Here is a 21942-nt window from a genome sequence, read left to right on the forward strand (position 1 = left end):
TACAAAATAAAAACTGTCACCTATAACCATTTAGCAAATCTTTGTACATCTTGATAATTTATCACTAACTTCAGAGGAAGCCCATTTCCTAAAAACAATTAACACAAAAATTAAAATTTTCTATTACGTATTTATGATACTCTGTGCTTGTCACATGGTCTTGAGGGAATGTGACTTTTTTCAGGGAGAACTATGATGCCCAACAACGGCAGCCACGTTAAAGTAAAAAGTTACTTAGAGAGGGCAACTATATTCTAATAATCTGCTCCCTTAAATTTTTGTTTCAATAGGAAACGAAGGTGCTATGTTTTGCAATTTAACATGAGTAGGTGGGCTTCCTTTACCTAGAATGGAGGATAAATCTTTAGCTGAGTGGTACAGCATTTTTGGCCATGCTAGTATGTAGGAAATAGCTTCGAGTAGAAACATGGTTTGAAGGATTTACACAAATGACTCTGGTTATAGCAAGAGCAAGAATCACAGCAGGTACTGATTCCTGACTGTCTAGCAGAGATTCCCATTGGCCTTGGAAACCGTCGTAAGGTCAGTACTTTCCATCTTTGACAAGCCAACCATTTGAGTCTAATGCAGGATGACTGTGAAGCACTTGGGAAAATACTCACTGTTGGGATAATTAAATGCCAATTTTTTTCTGTACTATTCTTATCTGGTTATCTTCTGTTTTTTATTTTAAACTCCAGCTTTAATAACTCACTTATTGTAAGAAGAACACTTACCATGCTTTCTACTTTGTAAAAAGTACACTAAAATATGTTCTTCTATGCAAGTACAGAAAGCATTATTAACCAAAATGGCCCTGTCTACTGAATATCCCTAGAACTCAATCATTTCACATAACCCAACTTCCATATTTTGGAATTTTTCTGAATGTTTTACTTTTCTACATTGAATATCACAGTTCTTTGAATAAGTTATATTGTATATAAAACTACCCAAATGTGATCTATCCTCAACTATCTTACTAAATTGGTTTCTTTGAAAGATTTTCTTTCTAAAAAGCTGAATTGTAATAAGATTCACAAAGCAGGTAGCACTAAAGGAAATTAATTTAGAAAACACCAAGTTTTCTCACACCATTTGGCAGAGCAAGAAGTGCATTTGGGCCTGCCATGGAAATTGCTTCATCTCAAATATCATTTACATTAATTGAAAATGTCAGCACACTACCATCCCTGGGACAGTTGGAGAACATGACACACTGGGCCTGTCCTGGTGTGTCTGATTCACGGGGCAAGATTCCCTTTATAGTGTCCTCATGTGCAGACCTGTGTGTGTGTGGTCACTAACCATTTACCGGAGGGAAGTGATTACATCTAAAAATAAAATCTAGCAAATCTGAGGGAGAGGCTAGGGTTTCAGTTCTGGACTTGGTGAGGTTGTCAACAGTTTACAGTTAAAACTAATGTAATAAAGGATAACTTGAGGATTCATGGCAGCCTTAATGAGGACCCGGAATATCATTGTGAGTGGGACAGACTTCAAAAATAATAAGAAAGAGTCAATATCATAAACTGAAAAATCTTGAATTCAGCTATTTCCCACTTTTGATCATTTTGATTTATATTCACATTATGGAATAAGATACATTTGTGTATTTTCATAGTATCAATAAATTTCAACTTGACTCTGACAGCTTCAGCTCAGCTTTCAGGGCAGAGAAGAAAAATGTATTAATATATACAATATTCAACAACCTTTAAATTGGCTTCAATCAGTTGCTTAAAACTGAATCCTCTATGATAGAAACGTCCATATTACATGGTTAGTTTCTTCTCTTAATGTGGCCTTAAACGTGAGTACTGAATTATTATAAAAAATCCTAAAATACAGAAACACCAGAGTGAAAAGCCTAGGTAAAATAGTGTCAGGGTGCCATCTAAGAGAATATTTTTCAAACAATTTTCCAACATCATGTACTCTCTGGTATTAAGGATTCTCACAGGCCTAAAGCTAAACACAGAAACCTCACTAAGTCCATTCTCTACCAGCTTAGAGGTAAAAGTCATTGTTCTGAAATATAGCTTATATTTGTAGACAGAAAAAATCTCCCATTGACCTCTTATAGAAATTTGTCTTCTCTATTTTTAGTAAATCTTAGTGCTTATATGGGACCACCTAAAATCCCTCACAGGGACACATGCAGTACTTATCGCCCGCATGTGGAAAGTAAATACCACAGGGACCTGAGAACATGCTCCTCACCAGATATTTTCTTTGGAGGAAGAGGTTTGGATCAAAGATAAGTAGTGGAGATACTTTTGTGACCTCTTGTGACCTTTCCCCAAAATAGCTATGACTCTTTCCCTCCCCCCATTGGCAGCTTTTTTTTTTTTCATAGTAGTTTTGTTATATTATAGCCCAGCATGCTTTGTCTACTTTTGTTAGCCTTTGATTTACTTTCAGCATAGAATAGAGGTTTTCTGTTCTCAAATGCCTGGGCTACATAGAAAGTAGGTGCACAGAGATCTGAAATGCAACTAGGAACAATGAGTAAGCAGACTCGTTGAGTGCCTCTATCCAATAAGAATTCTGTTTTAGCTTTTGAAAAATACGAGAGATGGCTCAGTCAGTAAAAGGCTTGCCTTTCAAGCTAAATGACGCAAGTTTGATCCGCCAGAATGCACCCCAAAAATTTTTTTATTTTTATTTTTTTTATTTTTCGAGACAGGGTTTCTCTGTAGCTTTGGAGCCTGTCCTGGAACTAACTCTTGTAGACCTGGCTGGCCTCGAACTCACAGGGATCCGCCTGCTTCTGCCTCCCGAGTGCTGGGATTAAAGGCGTGCGCCACCACCGCCCAGCCCCCTCGCTTTTTTTTTTTTTAAGCCGCACATGGTGGTCCATCTTTGTAACTTTGACTCTTGGGAGGAAGAGACAGTCAAATTCTTGAGACCTGCAGCCCAGGTCTCAAGACTACCTAGACTACATAGTGCATTCCAGACATCAGTTTTCTGGCTTCCTTCCTTCCTTCCTTCCTTCCTTCCTTCCTTCCTTCCTTCCTTCTTCCTCTGTTGATAAAGATTTTGATTGGCATACAATATTTGTACATATTCTGGGATGCACTGTGATAGTTCAATTATGCATATACATGTGTGATGACAAATGCGACTGAAAGGATTTATATATTCTTAAACATTTCTTTGTGTTGGGAAGCCTTGTAATTCTATTTTCTCTCTACTTATACAATTTCTAATAAATTATTGTTAGCCGTAGTTGCTCCTTCTATAGGACTGAAGACTGAAATCCATTCCCACCTCCTGTTCCTTCATCTTTCAGTATTAGTTGCTTTTCCAGTTACTGAAACAGAGCACCTGACATAAACCACTAAGGGTTTATTTAGGCCCATAGTTTAAGGGTTCGGTTTCCAGCATGTCCAGGAAGTCATGGTACCAGAAGACTGAGGTGACTGGTCACATTGTTGCTCAGATAGGAAGCAGAGAAATGTTGGTGTTTTGGCTTCCTTCCTCCTTTTATTTTGAGTCCCTCACACAAGCCTATGGAATGATGTTGCCCATACTTGGGCTGGGTCATCTCACCGCAATTAACCTAACTGAAGTCCCCTGTAGATATACGAAGCAGTTTGTTTTCTGGTGATCCTAGATCCTTCCAAGTTGGCATTCACCTTGACACCTGCTTTGATTCTTGTGACCACTATTTTACCCGAGCACCAACATCTAAACAAGAACACACAGTATTTTTCTTTCTATGGCAGGTTTATTCCACTTGATATGAGGTCCTCCATTGCTGCTCATGTTTCTACCAATGACAAGATATCACTCATCTTCATGGTTAAAATTTCTGCATTTTTCTTTGTCTCGTTATTTGTCAATAGACATTTTGGTTATTTCTATAGCTTGACTGTTATGAATAATATTGTAATAGATATAGAAATATACATCTTTTGGTGTAAGAATTCCAGTTCACTTGGGAAAGCCCTATAGTGGGTAGTTGGATCACATCCAGTTCCATTTCATGTTTCCCTAGGAGTGCCACATTATTTCCCACAAAACTGTAATAACACATTTGTATCAACAGTGAACAAGAGATCCCCTTTCTCTTCACTATCTCCATCGATTTCTTGTCTTCATGATGGTTAAAATTGGAACAAGATGTTCTCACTGAGTTTGAATCTGCATTTCCATGATGATTGGTGATGGCGCAACATTTTAAATGCATTTGCTTGCCTTTTGTATGCCATCTTTTGAGAAATTCGGATCACTTACATATGTTTCTCACCAGATTTAGTCAGCGTCTTTTCTGATGTCGAGACTTTAGAGTCGCATGCTGTGGTTATTAACTATCACCTCCAGAAAAAGATGAAAAGTTTGCCGTCATGTCCTCACATTCTGTGCGCTGTCTCTTTCCTGTATCGATTGCTTCTGTGCTGTACCCAGCTTCCCAGTTTTATACACTCCCATGCCCTTAGTTCATGAACTTCTGTTCAGCCATTTGAATTATTTAGTGGCTCCTCAGTCTGAACACTTCTAGCTCCTCCTAACTGCCGCTGATTAATACTCATGCTGTCTGATGAACTCTTCTCCCACTGCCACGGCTTGTTGATTCTTGCAGCTCATCCTTTCTGCCTTTCCCCATCCCCGCTGTTATCTTTGTAGTCCACGCTAACATCATCTCTGGGCTCACAGAGTGTGGGAAAGTGGCCCGATAAAAATCTCAAGAACCAAGCTAAATTTGAAGTTTAGATAAATAGCAAACGATGCTTTCAAGCGTGCCTGGATGTTCTAGACATTGTATCAGACATACTGACGTTAAAATATTATCATTATGTATCTGGTATTTGATTATGAATCTTCTGTTTATCCACTATATTGAGCAATCCTATATGATGTAATACAAGAATCAGTCAGGCAGGGAAGGCTGGGCTCATGCAGGGGCTTTTAAGCGGAGGCACAAAGGCTGTGAGAATAAGGCATGGACACCTGAGAAGCAGCCAGCACAAAGGTTCTGAGACCGAGTACTGCTCAACATGAGGGAGAAATGTCACAAAGACAGGAGAAAGGAATCAAAGGAATGAGGGGCAGGGGAGTAGAGGGTCGGGGACAGGGGGATAGGGGCACATGCTACTGTGTTTTGTGATTGTAAATCATCTGATTTCTAAGACTGCAAAGTCAAAAGCTGGACCATGGACTCTGGCACATTTACCAGAGCAATATATGCTGTCTTGTGAGTTCTCCTGGGAAAAAGTGCTTTGTTTGTTTATTCCCAGATAACATACAAATGGTGGACTTCTGGATTTATGGTGTACAGTCTCTCTCAGAAAGACTTAAGTCACGATTATCTGAGACCTATGATAGCGTCATCCCTTATCCACAAGAGATATATTGCAAGGCTTCCTGTGGGTGTCTGAAGTTCTGGGTAGCAGGAAATCCTGCATACACTGTTTTTCCAATGTATACATTACTTACATATAATGAAGACCAATCTATAGATTAGTCCTAGTGAGAGATTGACAGCAATAGCTGGCACTAAAATAAAATTTAAAAACCCCAATATTCTGAAATTAAATTAAAAAAATTATTTCTAGAATTTTTCCATTTTATATTTGCATATTTCAATTCATTTTGAGTTCCTAAGATTTTGTAATGTAAAACCCATGGTGTGGGGGGCTACTGTTAAAATGCAAATGTTCAGAGATGATGTACACTTTATTCTTATCTTTGTTTCAATTTTTGGATATATCTATTTTATTCTGTGTGTTTAGTGTCTTGTTTGCATATATGCCTGTGCATCATATGAGTGTCTGTCTGGTGCCTGCAGACTTCAGAAGATAGTGTTGGATCTCCTAGAACTGGAATTTGAGATGGTTGGAAGCTGCCAGGTGGGTGCTACGAACTTAGTCCTGGTCCTCCGCAAGAACAAGTGCTTTTAACTGATGAGCCATCTCTCCAGCCTCAGATATGTACATTTTAGCAAAGTTAAAATATAAATTATATCCTTACCAAGCATAGGACATATTTTCTTTTCCTATAATTTGTGAAGTGTTCTGTAAGTGATGCAAAGGCCTGTCTGTCAACTGAAAAGGTCTAACAGAACACGCTGGCCTTAATTTTTCATGACTCTGAAAATTCAGTTTTCCCCTTTGCCTTAGTATATACAAAAATGAATTCACCTTTTGCTTTTCCTAAGCTGGACTCACAAAGTTTCCTAGTTCATATTTGGCATGACCACCAGTAAACAAACACAGACTGCTTAGATGTTAATCAGTTGAAAAGACAAACTTGAAACAATAGATTTTAGCTGGTCTTAGATATGAGAAGCAAGAGGACACCGAAAATATAAAAGAAAAAAAAAGGTGAAAGGAGATTTTCAACATGTCAAGTATTTTAGTGAATACCATAATAAAATGTAAATTCACATCGTTCAGAGTAGAAAACTCTGTATCATTGGAGCGAGCATGTATTTAAGATGTGCAAACTTTTTTTTTTTTTGACCCAAAGTGCTGTTTGTTTTTGTTTTATGTGTTTTAGGGATCTTGTCCAAAGATCCTTTCTTATAACCATATTGCTATACATACTTTCAATGTTTCTGTGCATCATTAAAAACATTCTTATGATGCTGGAGAGATGGGTCAGTGGTTAAGAGAGCACTCACTGATCTATCAGAGGATCTGGGTTCAATTCCCAGTACCTTCATGACAGGCTAAGAGCAGCCTGTGACTTTAGTACCATGACATTCAGTGCCCTCTTCTGGCTTCTGAGAGTACTGCATTCATGTAGTACAGATACATACACACAGTCAAACCACTCAAATACACACATATATTTTAAAATGTCTTTAAGAGGAAAAGTAAACCAGTCCCAAGATCTAATAGGTCATGCCTACTGGTAAAATGAGGACCAGAACTAATAGATTAGATCTGTTCGTGTGTATGTGTGAAAGGGGATTCATTTCTTAAGTACATAGCTAAAACAGATGATGGGAACAAATACATTTCATTAAAGAATGAAAAGGGTCTTACATTTTTGGTTGTGAGCCTAGCCTTTAATGGCTAAGCCATTTCTCCAGCCCAATCTGGGTGGTGGTAGCACACACCTTTAATCCCAGCACTCTGGAGGCAGAGACAGGTGGATGTATATGAGTTCGAGACCAGCCTTCTCTACAGAGCAAATTCCAAGACAAGCTCCAAAGCTACAGAGAAGTCCTGTCTTGAAAAAAAATCATATATATGTAAAAAAGAATGGAAAGAGTTTCTTAGGTTGTCATTATTTTGTTTAAAATATGCTTTTGAGAGATGTTCAATACAGAACGAGAGAAAGTTGGTTTGTAGGAAATGTGTTTTTCTCTACTCTCTCATTGAGTAGCTGCACGACCTATTTTTCTAGGATGATTCTTTCAGATGACCAGGAAACAAGAGTGTTAAAAGATGTTATTCAATCAAGTCATGGCATATGCTAAGCTGAGCTAGATGACTTCCCTTTTGTTTACTGTGGCTCCTTTCAGTGCCCCATCTATCCTGAAGACTGCCCAGGTCTTTCAAGTCATGTAAAAGAAAAAATGAAGCCTGACAATCATTAACATTAACACTTTAGCGTGCATTGGTTAAAGCTACTTTTATTTGCTTTTGAAAAGCTGTTGAGTTCGGCAAGCAATGCATCATCCATAGAAAGATGGGATTCATTGTTCTGAAATACTCCTGAGAGCCTCTGAGGGACAGAGTTGCTGTGCTTGGTCTTGTTTGCCTAAGAAAACATTTGAATCTTAGGCATAAGTCTAAAGATATATTAAAATTAAAATACACCTGTATGTTTATATGTTTATATTTGAATAAATTAACATGCCCAACTTGTGATAGTGTTACTTCTACTGTTTTATATTATAATGTATATGTCACTATTTAAATTGATTAGCATTGCTAGCTTATGATAGGCAATAACACTACTTCTTTCCTCATTTTTATGCAATGAATTCATATATCTTCGTGAATTTATCTTATTATCCCTGAAATCTTAAAACACTTAGTTTTAATTTGTTTTGTTCAGCTGTTCACAACAAAGCATGTGTTTTAAAGGTAGGAAACAGCATTAATGTTTTATAAATGAAATACTTTTAGTGGGGAAATACATACATATTGCTGGGAATGTTGAATCTCATTTATTCCAAAGCAATGTGTTTATTCTGTTGACATCAACATATATTCCCTAGGAAGAATTGAAATGAGATTTACAGTTTCCTACTGGAAACAGGCCACATACTTCCCCCTACCTTCCCAAGTCTCCCTGTGGGGAAGCCCTTCTGCTGCCCAGAGATTCCTTCTGCCAATCACACACTGCATCTTTCCTCTATGTGCCTATGAAGAACGCAAGGTTCCTCTTATGGCATATTGCCATATAGACATTAATAGTCAATAGACATTTTTATTGGGATATTTTAATCACTTAAATTTTAGAGCTACTTTTAGATTAAAATATTTTCTCAAGAGAGCTACTACTTTCCTCCTTGTGTTGAGATTTTGTTTATATAGTCTAAATAAAGTCAGTAAATGTTAAAAGCACAATATACTGAATTTTTACTTTTATATGTACACTAATGTAATTATCACTCAAATAGAATCATAAAGTGTTTCCTGGATTCTAAAAGATTTCTGTGTACTTGCTCTGAGGTGATACCCCCTCTATGGTAATCACTTCTCTAACAGAGATTGGCTTTGTAATTATCACATAAATGGAATATAGGTAGTATATATTTAGGGGGATGACATTCCCTCACTTACTTTGCCTCTAATAGCCAAACATTTCAATGTATCAAACTAAATCTTTCTTTTTAAACTGTTGTCCAGTTTTTTCATTATTTATTTTGCAGTATGTCCTCTTAATGAACTTTTAGGTTGTAACTCTATGAGTAATGATAACATAGGCATTCTTATCTAAAAGGTCATTTCCATTTCTGTTTTGCTCTCCTGTCTCTTGGATCACTGAGTTTCTCTTGGAGTTCATGCATCGCTAGCTTCAGTAAACACTGTCAGAGGGTTTTCCCAAGTGGCTGCACCACTCTCGGCCCCCACAAGCAATGTGGACGAGCTGAAAGTGTTTGCCATTTGTCCCAGTCTCATCAACACTTGGAGTGACAGTTCTTTAATTTTGGTCATTTAATGGACGCTCAGTGGTTTCCTCTACATTTCTGATTACTGATGGGGTGACACCCCTTGGAATATGTGAGTTGGTAATTTGCATATTCCATTTTGGAAAGTGCTTAAAAAGTTTAGAGTGTATTAGACATAAACTTTTTCATGTTTTGCTCATTTGTGGGAGCTCAGAGCTTGTTCTGAATTCAGTACTTCATGGGATATTTTCTCCTTATGTGTGGTTGCCTTCTCTAAGATGCTTCTCTTGTAAATACCCTCTCCTATTCTCTGGCTTGTCTTCTCACACTTCTGATCTTTTGATTAATACATGCTTTTAGCTGATGAAACCCCATTTATCAATAGTTTCTTTTGACAGCAATGCTTTGTCTCTCTCCAGAGCTCTTTGCTTCTCCAGGTTCACCAAGCTCTATGCTTTACTAAACCTGCTTTATGTTTTCTTTTCACATTTATAATTTTCTTCAATTTCTGTGGTATTTTCCTGTATCACTATCTAATACCAGACCCTACTGACTAAAAGATCCTCCATTTCCAACTGAATTTCAGTAGTTTTTGCAGTAAATGGAGCCACATGTGAAGGGTCTGCATTTAGACCTTCTATTCTGTTTGATGGATGTCTTTCTATATGTACACTGAAGCCATGTTACAAGGATTCCTTACATCTCATGGTTTGTCTCCAAGTTATTGTTCAACTTTGCCTTTTGCTATCTTTGCTTTTCCATTTAAACCAGACAATAAACTTGTTAGTTTTCAAACACACACACACACACACACACACACACACACACACACACACATCCCGATCTATTGAAATTGGGATTCTAATTGACATTCAGAAAAAATATGTTATTTGCTTCTTCCTTGCCAATGATGTGACAGCATCACTTAGACTCTGAGGCTCTTCTAAGTTAAATGTGCTACACTGACTCCTGGCCACAGCTCTAGCTATGAGGTGCTCTTGTCAAACGAAGGGCTGAGGCAGTCAGACATTAACTGGAAAATCAGAGGCTGTCACCTTCAGCCCAGTAGATGGTCAGTTTGCCATCAATGGTTTATTTCCTTTCCATACTATGACCTTTAAGACATGAAACTCAAACACAAATTTTTGATGTGGAGAACCGAACCTGTGATGATACAATGTAAAAGGTTTGATGCACTTAGTTTAAGAGTGTAGCTGTATTGTTGTGTAGTGGCATGACCTGAAAAATGGCTTGCAGTTTTGGCAGCATTACCTCATTTGTGGTTATAGTCTGAGTTAGAGTTCAACATATTACTTCAAAGACTAATATATGCATATACATTATGATGTAGTTTTATTGGACATGTAAACTCGCCGAGTAGAGATTAACTTTATATATATATCCATGAGTATTATGAACAAACTTATAAAGTATTAACTTCCTCAGCTTTATCATATAGAAATTTCTTTGCTTTCTAATTTTATTTAACTTGTTCCATTCATGTCCCCTTCTGTTATAAAGGCTTAGGATCATCAGATAAAATATGAATAAAATTATGATAAAAATATGGCAATAATTCACTTGTTTATTTGAGAGAATATGCACTGAATTTAATTGTTCAATAAAGCCATGAAAGTTAAGTAAATCCTGTTTACTTACATGATGTTTGGGTAATAGTGATAATAATAGCCAGCATCACTGTGTTCTCACCATGGGCCAGGTAATATTCTATTTTTTATAGATATAACATTAAATTTTCATAGATATACTGTGGGATGTGGATCTTCATCCTTACCTTATAGAAATTTAATAAGGTAGTTCCGTTTATTTTTATTTTCATTGTTATCTTGTTTTTGATTATACAGAAGCATTGAACTTTATTTGGAGAAAGTAGGATGGAAATTTTAGTTCAAATAATCTATGCTTGTCTTTTAAATAGAAAGTACCTGCCCGATTCTGAGGACGGAAGAATATCAGGATGACAGAAGCAAACTTCAGGTTTCAGGTGAGCATCCTTTGTTGAGCAGCACTTTGTGCAAGTGTCCATCCGTAGTGACTGCACACTGTGTGGATGCAGCCCTATACGAGACTGCTCTGGGGAGTGGGAGTTCAGGGAGGCTAAAATACTTAAGGCCATCCCCCTCCACCTCACCCCATCCCCATCCTAGAGGTGGCTCCGCAGCCAGCTCACTGACCCTGCCCAGATGGCGTGTTAGGTCTCCATCAAGCCAGAGATTTTATCCTCCTAACCAGAAGTCTTGCCTAGGTGGGCCAGCCTGCTCCTTTCCCAATATAAGACATTCAGATGTCTTATATTGCTGCAGGTGAAATCCTATCAGCAGAGTTCTAAATTGTTTAATCTCAGGTAACAACACCTCACCTTGGTGGAGAACCAACGCTATGGAAAAATCACAAAAGTTGTGACTTCTGTTGTAATTTTTAAAAGAGGAAAGAATATCGAGCCAATGTTATAGCACCCAGATGTAGTCATAATCTACACACTGTGTTGGTGTAACATTTTTATGTTTTTTTTCCTTACACTTTCTTTTGCTATTAATGTTGCCTTTGCTGGCTTTGTTGTTATTGTTGCTTCTTTTTTTCTTTGTTTTATACAGGATCTCCCTGTGTAGCCCAGGCTGGCTTCAAACTCAAGTTTCCGCTACTTCAGTCTCAAAAATGTATCATAGGCCTGTTCTACCAACCCAGTCAACATTCCTATTTTTGATTTCCTTCCTCCCTTTCCTTTCCATATTCTCTTTCTGTGTGTCCTCAACTCTCTCACATGTACATGATAATAACACATAGATCACACTTGAATTAGAAACATCTGTATAATTCCCCTAAAGCGTACTTTTGTAAGACGCTGTTTAGATTCGAAAAGAATGGCTATGATTTTTATTCTGGCTAATGCTCTCTTTATACTTCAGAGAGGGTACAATGAACTACCATAACAATTTGTTTAGGTCAACTCCTAAACTAAAGTGAAGCGATATTGTATTCCTTTGAAACACCTGTGAGAAGCAACAGTGGAGGGGCACGCTTGCACCCATCCAGTATGCTCTTGCACTGGGCAGGCTGAGGTGGGAGGGTTGTGCAATCAGGCTGGATGAAGCCAGAGAGACCTCTACTTATGAACTGTTCTTCAGAAAGATAGCCATGTCCCTTTAGGCAAGAGGATTTTATTCTCCTGTACCCTAAAAGGAAAATGAACAAAAAAGAAATCAAGCATATTTGTTGATTTCAAACAGAAGGATTTTATTTTAAATCAATCAACCTGTAGATGTGATAACAAGTTCCTGTTTTAAAGAAAATCAATCTGTCTGCGAGTTTATTGCTGGGTTTAACAGCGTGTGACGTTTTACAGGCTTTGATCTGGGAGAGAGTTTTGCTTTGAGGCGTACATTTTGCGAAGGTGATAAAACCTGTTTCAAATTGGGAAGTGCCCTTCTTCTCAGAGACACTGGGTGAGTAAACTAATTCGTTTTCATTTCAACAATAGTAAAAAAATATTTTCTAAGGATATTCCAAATTCTTGCTCAAAAATATAAAAGCTCAGTTGTGCCCCTCAATGCTGTAATGAATATACGGCTTATGTATTTGTTATTGATAAAATTCTGCAATCCAATCTTTTGTATACATGCAGAAAGTCTTCAGAAAATTACATATACTTTTGGAGTAATCTTGTTGGCATTTAAAGTAGACATAAATTTAAAAGTAATTTAAAAAGTGAACTTTGAAACATAAGGCTCAATATAGATCTAGAGACAAAAGATGGCTACTGCCTTTATTCCTATATACTATGCTTTGTGGGGAATTAAAATAACAGTTTATTTGTGGGTGCTTCCTCTAAATACTGAATAGCGCTGGAAGTGATGAGAAATTGGTTTGCAGTTTGGTTTTTTGGCATTTCTATGTTGGCTCAAACTTGAACATCCTTGTGTATCAATGCAGTGCTGTGAATAAGCAGTACAGCCATCCTGGGTTTAACATTCAGCCCAGATGTCTTTGTGAGAAAGTGGCTACAGCAGGCATGAGTGCTCTCACTTTCGACACGCGTCTATGCATCTTGTTGTCTGTCCTCAGATTCTAGACACAGACTAAGTTCATAATTCGTTTTCCCTTCTGGAAATGCTTCTTTTCTTTTCTTTTTAGTTTTTCAAGATAGGGTTTCGCTGTAGTTTTGGAGCCTATCTTAGAACTAGCTCTTGTAGACCAGGCTGGCCTTGAACTCACAGAGATCCGCCTGCCTCTGCCTCCTGAGTGCTGGGGTTAAAGGCGGGCACCACCACTTCCTGGTAAAATGTTCCTTTTAAACTTCCTGTTTTGTGATGCTTTGGAAGACTTTAATTTAATGGCATTCTTCTGTTCATTCATTGATGAGAAACAAAGATGTTAAGGAAGAGCGTGATTTGATATTGCAGGTATATATAAGGAGTGATTGTCATTAGGTGCCATAAGGTATAGCTGTTCAGGTGACCTCATGAGGAGACACTGAGGACAGCCCCGCACTTCCATGCTTGGGTATGCATACGCTGTAAGGACAAGCAAGATACATGCTAGTGTGTGTGTGTGTGTGTGTGTGTGTGTGTGTGTGTGTGTGTGTGTCTAGGGAGGGAGGAAGGGAGGGAGAGGGATTAATTCGTGGCACATAATGTTTCTTAATAAATTTAGAAAAGGCAATACATTCTGTTCAAACATTAAGATGCACTATTTTTCTTACTTCTTTTCTCCTGTTGACTTAAATCCCTGTAAGTCTGGCAATATGCGAAAGAATTGACTAGAGTGAGTCATTCTAAATTCACAGGACTTTCCCGAAAGCAGAATAAGCTGATTTTAAAAGTACTGCCACTATGAGGTGATCTCCCTTTGAGCCCATCGGATTACCAATGAATTGAAGTTTGCTTTTCAACCTTTGGCTCTAAATCACTCCCCAGTCTCTGGACAATCAATGAAAGCGAATTACCTGACTCTGCAGAGCATAACCCTGGGTTCCTCCATGACAGGAAACTGGAGGGTGTCTGGTTAAGCTGACCAGCAAGTGTCAAGTCGCTTGGCTCATCTCCACTTACATTTTCCTCATGGAGCCAACTATGCTAGGGTGCTTCTCTTGCATGATGCCGTTTTGATTTTTCAATGGGCCTGGAGTAAAGTTGCAGCTATTTATATATTTGTAAATAAGCTGCCCTGCAGACTCAGCATGGGAAAAGGCAGATGCCTGTTTTATATGGAAAATGAAAATGCTTTCTGTGCCTGAATTTGTTTTTATTGTTCTGGCATATTCTACTTGACATTCATGAGGGTAGAAGTCTTGCAAATGTGGGGATCAGAAACCCATTAGAGTACATTCAATATCCTTAGCCTGGCTTCCGATTAGACACACAAAGTTTGCTTAGACAAGAGTCCTCAAGATATCTATATTTATATTTACCTATCTATATCTATATTATTGTACATGTAAAACAATATTGTCTAAAGGGTGTCTTGACAACTTGGTGTGTCTTCAGATTCCTTAGTTAGATGCCTTAATTCTCTTGGAAAAACAAAAACAGAACCCTGTGAAAGGCATTTGTTAGTCTTAAAAGTTAGTTTAGATTTCATGGCCATACTGTTTGATGAATTATTACCTCCTCTAATCAAGAGGTCTCTCCTGTTGGAATCTAAGCTTTACCAGTTTTTATGGTAGGTATCCATACCTTTTCTTCTCCTGTGGAAACAAAAGCAAAACCTCTTTCCCAATATGACTATTTTTTGTTACCAAAATGTCTAGTGTATCTTGGTTATTGCTTTATGAAGGCAGGGTTATATAGCTCCATACTTTTATCTGGAAGTAAGGGATAGTCCATGGGAGTAGAATAGTGGTTATGAGAGTCCAAGAGAGATGTATTAGTTACATTTCATTGCTGTCAAAAGACACCATGACACCATGGAAGACAAAGTTTATTTGGACTTACAGTTCCAGAGCCCATAATGGTGGTGGGGGCAGGGGCATGGTAGCAGGTGGCTAGAATAGGGAGCCAGGAGAGGATCTACTCAACTGCAAAAAAGAAACAGAATAAACTGGAAGTGGGCAAGGCTATGAACTCTCGATGCAGGCCCTCACTGATGTAGTTCCTCTAGCAACGTTGGACCAACTCCATAAACAGCATGACTATCTGGCTATGAGTGATCAATTACTTGAGCCTATGGGAGGATTTTTCTCATTTGAACTAGCATAGTTGGGTATCAGAAGGGATGGGGAGGGAGGGATCAGTGGATACTAAGTCACAGTGAGATAGGAGTAGCTCCTGATGTTGGATAGCATATAGGGATAACCACAAATAATGACACTATATTGTCATTTCAAAAGGCTTGCAAAAAGATTTTGAAAGTTTCTCTATAAGGAATTGATGACCATTTAAGGTGATAAATGCATTTAATTTCATTTGCTATCATTCAATGCATACATGTATCAAAAGTCATATGACAACCCGTTACAAGGTATGATTTTTATATATTAGTTAAAGTAATTGAAACATAAAAGATCAAAGGACAAGTAAAAAATTATAGGGAAATGCTTGCAGCCTTATGAGATATTAGAAGTGTCAAGGAATATTCACAAAAGCTAAGAAAATGTCATACAAAGAAAACCTGAGCATGTCTCAAAGAAAGGGAAGAAGGAAGTAGAAACTAGTCTAATTTGTATTTTTGTATTTTAGACTTTTGGGGGGCCTCTGGAGTTTAGCATCTCCTTTGAAATTCACCCTGAATCTGAGTGGTGCACTGGAAAGCTTATGCCAAAATTCACATCTTGTCTTTAATAGTTTTGAATGATGGTCCCTAGAAGTATGATTTTTTTCACATGGGCTTTTATAAAAACTCAAGTTTATTTTTTTATTAATTAAATTTCTTCAGTTATCTTACATCCTGGCTTCGGTTTCCCTCCCTCCTCTCCTCCACCGTAAGCTGTCATTAGTCAAACTCAGGTTTTTAGGAGTACAAATAGCACTCCAAACTACGGGAAAGGGGTTTTACGCTCCACATAGGATTATTTCCAAAACACTGATTTGTAGACCTGAGAGCCATCTTCAGGGATCCCGATGGAGTACTAGCTCTGTCCCAGCACATTCATATCCGTGTATACTTTGTGTTATTTGAAGTCGTCTGTAGAGTTAGGGCATGTGGTTCTAAATTCAAAAGTGTTGTTTTTAAAGTTAATCCTTATACAATTGCTAACAGGAGCAGGTGTGTCTTCTACCTGCCATAGCTGTTCCTAAATGATTCCCATCAGCTAAAAGGATGAATGAGAAGCAGCATTTTTAAGTCCCTCTCATTTATGCAATCAACTCTTATTTCAGTCAGCAAACATCGAACATCCTACGACTCAGCACTGAACACTGTTCCAGGCTTCCACTGGTAAGGGATGTGAGCCTGTCTTCCCTTCCCGGAACCTATTAGAGAGATACAGGATGCAAGGAAAAGTTACACTTCCCTACAAATTTTACAGCTCTGACTATTTCCCTCCAAATGTCATGATTTCCTTTAGCTTTGCAACTGAAGCAGATCCCATTATATCATATTTTCTTCATCTGTTTAACTACTGAGAGACAAAATCGATTCCACTTCTTAGTTATTGTAAATAAAATAGCAATAAACATAAAAATATTACATTAAGTGAAGCATCCCAGGCTAATAAAAACAAATACTGAGAATTTTCTCTCTTATACATAGATGTAACAGAATAAATATTATATATGGTAGCTAATCCATATATGTTCATATATAATTATGAAATTAAAAAGGAGGCCGTGCAGAGGGGAAAATAAGGAAGAGGAAAATTAAAAGGATGGTATAGAGTACACGTGCCCTGAGAAAGAAGTGAGTCAACTGGGAAGGGACCAGGAGGATGAGGATCAATAGGAACTAACTATGCATCAAAATACCATAATGGAACCCATCACTTCATATATATATATGAAAGAAAGAAAGAGCTACTAGGGACTGCAGAGATGACAGATGAGCTGTTAAGAACAAATGCCATTAAAGAAAAAGAAAAAATTATAGAAAAAATGGAATAAGAAAGAACACAAATGCTGACAGAGATGTGGGGAAAGGGGAAACTTATAGATTGTTGGTGGGTGTATAAACTTGGGGCTGTCACTATAGAAATCAGTATGGAGGTTCCTCCAAAAATAAAACTGCTAATTAATCTGACAAAAGAACAAAAAGAAAAGAACACATGCTCCTCTCCCAAACCTGAGTTGAGTGTCCAGTACTCACATCTGGCTCCTTATGGAACCCTGCAATTCCAGTTCCAGGAGGACCCAAAACTTCTGTCCTTCTGACCTCTTAGGTTATTGGCCCTCATATGTATACAACCGCTCACACATAGAAATAATTGAAACTAAAGAAAGCTTTAAAAAAAACCAGTAAATAATAATAATAATAATAATAATAATAATAATAATAATAATTAATAACACCAACAACAATGATTATTTCTTCTTGTGCTGGTCTGAGAAGCACCTGGAACCTCCGGTCTTTCACGGTTCAGCATGGTTAAGCCATGTGGCTCAAAGCCCACCACTCTGTCATTGAGGCTAAACTTTAAGCACCATGCGTGTAAGGGTCAATTTTCAGTATTTTCATTCTTTCCCTCATAAAGGTTTGTTTTCTAACCCGTGATTCACTTTTTTTTCGCTCTTAGCTGGGTCCTTTCCAAGTACTTAAGACCAGCTGAATTCTGAGGCATGAAGCTGTACTCAGAGCTCTGACACAGGCTTCTAATTCCTGGGCGTTTTTGAAGGATCATTTTGCAGCTCCATTAAGCTATAGAGAATGACTATGTGTCCCCTGGGCTTTCCTTTGGACATTCTTTTGTTTTGAGAGAGGAAGCTTCCTATATAAGGACGATGTGACTTAGCTAAAACCTTGCCCAGCTGTTTTATGAGACTGACTGACTGTTACACATGATTCTTTATGTCATCACGGTGGTACTTCCTTAATTACCATCTGGCATGCTAAGAATGTGAGGTGAGTCACTGCTCATACATTCTAAAATGGAAAGAGAAGACTGCTGGGCTCACAACTATGGAATTGTTTAAGTCAAGTCAAACTATTTAGCAAAATTACTAGTATTAGATCGGAAGGATTTTAAAGATAACTCTTGTAGAAGTTTTAAATAATGTATGGAAATAATTAACAATAGTTACAAAAATATCTCAGACCTCTTTAGGAAATTCAGGGACATTTTTATCTATCAACAAGTGATTTAACATAAAAATGACTACAAAAAATGTAAAAATGATGCAAAATCCTCTAGAATTTTTGTTTATTTGTTCTGGAAAGTTTTATTTTTTCTCTCAAATTTACTTTGTAACTGGTTGGATATAAATTAATGATCAGAAGTTAAGCAAGATATATGCAACGATTTTATAGAACCTGATAATCTAATTTCAATATTTTTCAAGTTCATCCTTAAGTCTTTTCATCACGGAGTTCATTTGGAAATTAAGCAACATAATAATACTTGATTTGACTGACATATTAACATATTACATAACTTCTTCTATAATACAATTAGAAAGGACCTTCAGGACAATTCTGTATGTATAAACGTGGTAATTAAATACTCAACACAATATTTTAAAAATTGTATTGATTGATAGGTGGAGACTGCTTCATTTGTTCATTATTTTAAAGCACAGTATCACTGAGTTGAAGGAACAAACTACCTCAAAAATATAAGATATAAACACCTGCTAAATGGATAAAACCTTTCATTTTTCCTACACTGTCTCTACCGATAACACTTCAGAAGATTTAAGAGTATGCTTACATTAATTGCAAGGGAAAGTAAAGAAATCCCTTTGAGATTACAGCTATGAAGTCACGTGGTTATGGAAATCCTACCCCTCCCACTGCTTTACTATATTTCATATGAAGTCCATGCGCCTTTCTTGTTGGTCACCTTGTAAGACTTGAGAAGATTTTATCTTCTCCTCATCAAACTTAGTTCATTGAAAATAACTGAGAAGAAAAACTTGATTTGCTGTGATTAGACACTTTAAGTGAATTGGTGATAGATTTGTCCAAAAGGTTGGATCAACATTGACACACATGATGGCACTATGAAGAATCAACACCTAGGTGCTTGAATGGAGGCTTGAATTAGGCAGTCGGACTTGAACCCTCTCATCTTCCTCTTTACACCTCGGAATCCTTGTCTCAGCTGTCTTCTCCAGAGGTGGCCTTTCTCTTTTCCTCATTTGTAATCTTAGTCTTTTCCCAGAAATCTCCTCTGAGACCTCTTCCACCATTGACCCTTTGTACTTGTGTCTTCAGCTCGTCGCTCCAGAGTACCCTAGCCTCTTAGTCTTCAAATGTATTCTTAATCCCACCCTAGTCTAGAAACATTTCCTAAACAGTTCCATTCACTCACAAACCCTTCATGTTACTGACACATTTTCTTAATCATCCCCTAACCCATTCACATCTGACCAAGATTTCTTCAGTCCTATAAAAATGTCTTCTTCTGAGGTCCTAGTAACTACTCTTCCATTTCCAGTGACAATCACCTCAACATTACAATGTCTCTCTCGTACCTGTGTTTCTCATTCCTGCCAACTGGACTGCTATGTAGCTAGAAAACCTTTTGCAATCCTATCTTCAGCATTCAGTCCCTGCTGATGTCTTCAGTCAAATTTACTTCAATTTTGTGCTCCAATACACTTCACTTTTGATGTAATTTTGCCCACAGTTCTGATCTCATTTTGGCCAGAGTCATATAACTGGTCTCAATTATATTGAGAAGACTTGATCAATTTGGGGGTCCAAATGATGTCATGAGCACACAAAACCTCCATCACTGTGAAACCTCCTCCTTACCTGGTTATCTAGGGAATGTCAGTTCCCCCAAATATTTGGGTTTATTTTCTGGGAACCACGGGGATGTTCATCATGTGTACATGTTTAAAACAAAAAGATATGGTTGAGCAAGGGCTGTAGCCCAGTGGTTCCAGCACTGACTACTACCATGGCACATATAATGCCCGTGGGGTGGGTTTAATTCCCAGTGCTATAAAGAAAATAGGAATTGAAACAAAAACCAAAAAAAAGTAAGTCCATTTCCATCATTGTTCTCTAAATTTCTGGTCTTACCCTTGCTGGAATTCCTATCCATGAAAATGTTGCTCCCCATGACCCAGTGAAATTCTGTTCAGACCTGCTCATCTTCAGTCTTCGGATTACAGAGTTACTCTGTAGCTACACACACATCCATCCACACTTTGGAGGGGTGTGTTAAGGATGCAGCACCTCTAATTCTGGGGCACTGAGGCCACACAGTATGCCTGCATAGCCTCACAAAATTCTCAGTAAAGAAATTCTATTGACTCCCAGTTCTCCTTCCATGAGGCTCAAAAGTTAGAGACATGAATATGATCAATTCTTTCAGCTGCCCTCATGTTGCCTTGCTCTTTTTGATACACATAATAATCACATAAAATTATCTGTTCTTAGGAGGACCACAGAGAAGAGCGCTTCATGATATTATGTCACTGTTAAGTTCAGCTTTGATGCCACTGAAGGAAAAGAAATTCTGCAAAGCATGTCACTCAATTCCTAAATGATCATGGGTACTCACTGTGAGTTGAAAGATGAAGAAAGGCATAGTCCATGCTTTCAAGTTATTTCTGTCTCAAAAGCCAGAGAGGCCAACAATTAGCTATTATGGAATGTAATGTCATATACATATATATGTGTGTGTGTGTGTGTGTGTGTGTGTGTGTGTGTGTGACGTGCACTCTGGGAGAACAGATAAAAAACAGTTTCACAGAGGATTTGAAAGGTTGGGATTTAAAGTATGATTTGCTAGATGAGCTGGGGGACAGCAGCGCTTTGTCTGTTAAAGAGAGTATTAAAGTCCTTTTAAAGGTCAAGGCACTTGGAGGGATACTAAGAGAATCCTGTGTGGTTAGTGAACCCCGGTGGGAGAGAGTCGAGACAGGCGAGGCTATTCTGAAAGGCCGTATGTGCAGGTTTGAAGAGTGTGAACCTCATTCATCTAAAAAGTCAAAGGCTTGGGAGCAGTAGCATACGCCCTAGGAAAATAAAATAGGAACTGTGTGAATGCCATTGAGAAATCCCAGCTTTCAGTTAGGTGTGAGACTTCTGAAGTGGATTTTGAAGCAGACGCCAAGCACCCAGATCCCAGAAATCATTTCTGATCTCCAGGGATTCTTATGAAAACTGAGTTTTACTCAGAATGTTTTGCTCTTCCTTGAGTGAGAAACACCTGACAGAACTTACTTGCGATGGTTCCCTTTTTCCGAAGAGCAACTCGCTTAATTCGCCATGGTGTTTTTGGTTTTGTTTTTCCTTGGAAGCTGGATGGCGTTTGTAGGAGGGCTTGTGTTCAGCAGGAAGTCATTTCAACACCACAATGAACAAGTGCTTACCAGAACAGGCGAGAAATTATTAGAGCATCCCCAAGCTTTGTTTTCCCATCAACAACCCATCTGTCTGAATCCTCTTAGCAAACACAAAAAGGCTAAGATTTCAGACTCTCTGTGACTCTGAAATCAAACATTAACCCCAAGCCTGAGGGAAGGCATGTTGACAGACTCTCCAGCCCAGCTAGCCACACTCGCTTGTAAGGAGACAGGTGATTGTGGATGTCAGCTGGGAAAAAAATGACTTACTATAAACTGCAGGCATCTCTCACTTCACTCTCAGGAAATGTAACTTGGATCATATTTCTCTTCCTGGAAGACGTTCAGCAAGGCAGAGACCTCAGCGATGCTGGTAAATACGGAAGTTCCTCATGAACCCTGCCTCACACTAATTCAGAATGGAAGAATTAATTTGGAAGCCTGTTCTTAATGTTTAAA

The 21942-nt window shown here is 38.1% G+C and overlaps 1 protein-coding gene across 1 annotated transcript in view; it reads left to right on the forward strand.

The window, feature by feature from the left end:
• Positions 1-21942, forward strand: part of Col19a1 (collagen type XIX alpha 1 chain) — a 306409-nt gene that overhangs the window by 11716 nt on the left and 272751 nt on the right. Inside the window, exons 3-4 of the mRNA XM_050134778.1 lie at positions 11016-11081; positions 12441-12540. Of these exons, the coding sequence (XP_049990735.1) occupies positions 11016-11081; positions 12441-12540 (166 nt within the window). The remainder of the gene's footprint in view (positions 1-11015; positions 11082-12440; positions 12541-21942) is intronic.

Source organism: Alexandromys fortis, unplaced genomic scaffold (assembly GCF_014885135.2).
Source record: "Alexandromys fortis isolate MF-2015 unplaced genomic scaffold, M_Fortis_MF-2015_v1.1 scaffold_20, whole genome shotgun sequence".
NCBI classification, from domain to species: Eukaryota; Metazoa; Chordata; class Mammalia; order Rodentia; family Cricetidae; genus Alexandromys; species Alexandromys fortis.